Source organism: Monoraphidium neglectum, assembly GCF_000611645.1.
Source record: "Monoraphidium neglectum strain SAG 48.87 unplaced genomic scaffold scaffold00745, whole genome shotgun sequence".
NCBI classification, from domain to species: Eukaryota; Viridiplantae; Chlorophyta; class Chlorophyceae; order Sphaeropleales; family Selenastraceae; genus Monoraphidium; species Monoraphidium neglectum.
In genome coordinates, this window is record NW_014012883.1 from 10,161 (window position 1) to 14,678 (window position 4,518).

The 4,518-nt window shown below is 63.3% G+C and overlaps 1 protein-coding gene across 1 annotated transcript in view; it reads left to right on the forward strand.

Annotated features, from left to right (window-relative positions):
* MNEG_5106 (hypothetical protein) overlaps nucleotides 1-815 on the forward strand; it is a gene marked incomplete at both ends in the record, with an annotated part of 8,864 nt that extends 8,049 nt beyond the window's left edge. Inside the window, 2 exons of the mRNA XM_014046417.1 lie at nucleotides 26-192; nucleotides 464-815. Of these exons, the coding sequence (XP_013901871.1) occupies nucleotides 26-192; nucleotides 464-815 (519 nt within the window). The remainder of the gene's footprint in view (nucleotides 1-25; nucleotides 193-463) is intronic.
* Nucleotides 816-4,518: the final 3,703 nt, after the last annotated feature.

Below are 4,518 nucleotides of genomic sequence, written 5' to 3' on the forward strand. Positions count from 1 at the left end.
GTCCCCGTCCCCTGCCGTCGAGCAGCCGCCGGCACCCGAGGTGCCCGCCGTCAACTGCTTCCCCATCGCGTGGTTTTATGGCACCGCCCCTCTGGCCTGTGAGCTGACGTCAGCTGGCGCAGTGTCCGGCAAGGTGGTGGGCACTGGGCCGCTCACCAAGTTTCTGGCGTCGCACCTCGGCTTCGGCTGCAAGTGAGGGCGGGGGCTCGGGGCCTCTACTTTCCTAGCTTTGATGCTGTGCCACCAAGATGGATCAGCAGGGGCGTTGGCAGCACTAGTGTAGGAGTGCTCCTACCTCCAGCCAGCAACAGGGCTATAGAGCACCTGAGAAAACCATAAAGTAGAGCTTGTCTAAGGTGGTGCTTATCTCCGTGCGGGCGCCGCCCCTTCAAAATGAAACTAATCCTTAACCACGTCTTGGCTATCATTTTGACTGGACACCCTCGCCCCCGTTCCGCCCCAGGGACCTCGGGGCCTCGACCTGCGCCTCCGCCCACCCCCTGGCCACATTGTTCGGCAAGAGCGGCCGCCGGCTGGCCGGCGCTGATTTCATCCTGCCCCAGTTCCCCATCACTAGCGCCCCCGAGCCTTCCTCCACCGCCAGCACGGCCGCTGCCTTGGCTCCCGCGTCGGCATCTGCGGCGACTGCTGACGCGACCGCGACTGCGGCGGCGGTGGCGGCCGCAGTGGCTGAGTGCAAGTGGGCGGTCTGCAAGCCGGAGCCCAAGATCCCCCACATCCCAACCCCCTTCGAGGTCAAGGCAGCCGTGACGAGCGCCGTCCTCAACGCAGTGTTCAACAAGGACAGCGCTTGATGGACGCAGGCCCCGGCTTGCAGGCACTGCAGTGCTGACTAGGCGCCACATAGAAATGCTGGGGGCGGCTCCTTTGCGCATGACGCCTTGCTGCAACAGGGCACGCCGCGTTGAACTGTATACATTCTCACTGTGCGTTACAACCTCTCTGCGCTTGTGCCGTCCGGATCATATGCCACCGCAGAGATGCGGCGAACGAAAGCTAGGGGTAGCCTCAATCTGTGGTACGAACGCAGGCACCAGGCGGTGTCTCAGCCTGATTTCATGCTGTTGGTCGCCATGACTCAAGTTCGCACTCAAGTGGCTTGGGTTCACACACGCCAAAACACACAGCAATGTGTGACTTGGTGCGCTGCAAAATTTGTTTGCTTCTCAAATAGGCACTGCGCCCTTTTGCGCTAAAACGGCACTTGCAACACAATCCACCCTCTGACGTGGCCGGTAACATCTCTCATAGTCATCGTGGCGGCCATTGGACGTCAGCTTGGCATGGGTGTGATGCTCCGCGTGTCATCCAGGGGGATGACGCAGCCTGAGTGCTGCAAACAGCAGCATGCTGCCCACATACAGCAGTGTCAGCAGCCAACACGCATCCGAGCCGCGCAAGCCACGTGCCCAGCCCCGCGTGGGCTCGAGCGCTGCTCCCTCCACAACCCGCGTCGGCGCATCCGGGCCGCTCGGCCGTCGGCGCGGGCGCAGCCCCGGCCCTGAGGCTTGATCGCCGCCGCCGCGGCCGCCGTCGACGATGGCGTCCTCGGACCAGATCAGCACAAACCTGATTTGAATGTCTGAGGGATCCTCAATTACGACATATGTGTCTGGCAGCACGCTGTCCGCGCCGCCGTCCCCGCGCCCGGCAGCACCGTCGCCCGCGCCAGCCGCCGCCGCCCGCCGCCGCCGCGCGAGCGCGCAGGCCGCTTTATGGCGGACGCGGCAGAGGAGCATGCATCGAAGCCGGGCGCCCGTGGTGGAGCCCGCCCATCCCCGTGCGGGCTCTGCGGTCATCGTCGGCGGGGAGTCGGCGTCGAGCGTCGAGGTTTGATGATTGCATGCTGAACAACCACAGTGGCAGGGAAGGACATGCGTTTGTCTACCGCTCATGAAAGTGCTTTTGGGGGTTTGCAGTGCCATAACCACAGTGCTGGGGAGCCGGGCTGCCGGCATGCTTATGTGGCTGCCCGCGCGCACCTGTGAACGCAAACGCAGTGGACAGAGACGTCGAGGCATAGATTCCGCCGCCAAAAAGCGCGCCGTTGGCGGCCGCGCGCGTGCCGGTCGCGTTGAGCAGCCCCTGGTGCAGTATGCTGTGCAGCCGCGTGAAGTTGGTGCCGTGAAAGCAGTACACAGGCGGCACGCAGCGATCGTCGTGATCTTGGGCGCCAAGATCGCCAGGATCTTGATCTGGCCGCTCGACGCGCAGGATGCAGCAGCACTTTGAAAGCTCGCCCGCGAGCTGCGGCACCCCAATCTCGCGCGCGGCGTCGGCCGCGCCGGCGGCGCGCAGCGAGCCGCGCTGCGGCGCGAGCAGCAGCAGCAGCCACTGCAGCAGGCGCCACGCATCGCCGGGCAGCTGCGGGGGCGGCGGCGGTGCCGGCAGCCTCCGCGGCATAGGGGTTGAGTGATGGCAGCAGCTGGCGCAGCGGCGGAACGGCGTCCAGCAGCCGCCGCGCGTCCGAGAAGCGCCGCTCCCCTTGGACCGCGTGCTTTGGGAACGGCGAGCAGACGGAGGGCTGGGTGGTGGCGGCGGCGAACGCGGACAGCAGCACCTCGGCAGCGGCGAGGGCGCCGTCCTGTGCAAGCGCGTCGTGCAGGCTGAGCTGGAGGCTGAGCAGCTCCGAGGGGTCCATGCACTTTGGGTTTGCGAGCTGGGAGGCGGCCGCGACGCTGCGCAAGCGGCGCTGCGGCGGGGTGTGCTCGGCTGCGGGGGGCGGCGAAGCACAGGGACGCGGCTCGCGCACTGCCTGTCGATACAAGCCGATGATCCGTGGTGCTCACGGCGACACTTCCACCCCGTTTATCACATCAATTATTAAAGGTGATCATCACAGAGGCTGTTGAATCGCGTGCCTGCAGTATCCACTGCCTTTTCCGCCAGGTTGTACAACGTGTTGTGTATGTATCAAACACTATTTTGAGGACAATGTGATCCGATAGGATACCGTACCTTCAAATAGAGGTTGCACCACCACGTGTGGCACCAAGTGTGCTCCGCTGGACTGGGTGTGCCCCCAAGCCGAGGTCACGCCAGGCCGCTTGCTATGGAAGGAGAGCGCCACGACACCCACCTGCATTCAGTTGAAGCCTGGCAACAGCGCCGCGTGCTCAAAACCATTGAATCGGTCCTGTACCTGCTCTCTGTGCTTGACCCCCAAACCCGAGCTGGACCCTGGTAACCCAACTTGCATGCTGGGGCAATAGCAAGGCCATCCCCCACCCATGCCAGCTACATGAAGCACACTCAAGCGCCTCAGCCTTTCAACCGTGTTCGCTCTGTAGTATGCGTTTGTTGTAATGATGAACCAGCACTGGTTCATCATTGGGACATCGCAGGTTGACCCTGGTGACATCACCTTTGCTCTGCTCTATCAGCTCATGCAATGGCTCTGCGCCGCAGCCCGCCGGCGTACATGCAAAATCAGAATGCTGCAAAGCCTCCACAGAAGTGGCGCGGGGCTCGCCAATGCTGGCGGCGGACTATCTCCGGTTAGCAACGTGGTGTGACGTAGTCAACCAAGGTCGACCGCATGGAAATCCGTCGGGCCTCTTGGGGGTTCGGGGACTTGTTGGCGTGTGCTAAAGCAGCCGTCATTTATGTTACATGGGGACGTTGTGAACAGAAGCCAACTTGTGGCGGAAGGTGTTGTACAAAGGGTCAAGCAAGCACCGCGCCGCTGCGGCGAACATTGGGGTGTATCCGGTGCACTCTGGCCAGGGCTGATGCGCTGATTCAGGTCTGCGAGTGCGGCGCCAGCTTCACTGGCACCTCTTGCACTGGCTAAAAGAGTAATCATTGCTGGAGGACACCCACAACTGTTGTTGGCACGCTGCCCGCGTGAGTGGCAATCACATCAAACTCGAGCATTCAACGTCACAAGCATTAAAGAAACTGTGCAATGCAACCCGAAGCTCAGGCAGCATGCAGGGCGGCGCGCGCCTCGTCCTGTCAAGCTGCGAGCGCGCCTGCGCCGCCGCGGCGCGACTGGGTCCCACTGTGGTGCGCGCACTCGGACAGGCGGCAGACCTTGTATATCGGGATCGAGCTGAGCAGGGAAAGCACCAGCGCAACGCCCAGGGCCCCCACGAACAGGTCCAGGCACTCATCTGTCTCCAGCTTGAGGCGCTCGCATGCAATCTGGGCCGCCTCGCCTTTGGGGGTGTGAGTTTGGTATCAGGCAAGGGAGGGTCCATGCGATATGTTGAGGGTTCCAGGGGGGGAAGGGACAGCACACATGGGCAGGGAGGCAGCCAGGCGGCAAGTAAAGTATGCCTTTCGGGCATGGAGAGGCGCTTGTATCATAGGAGGCGGCGTAAGGCTGTGGCAGAGCGATGTGATGCAGTCCCCGGCTGTTCGACCCACCTATCACGAAATTGATGACCAGGGGGCACACCAGCCCCAAAACCGCCACGCACGCGATGCAGAACCAGATGGCCGGCACCGCCGCGGCCCCCACGCCATCGCCCGCCAGAGCGGCGAGCGCGGCCG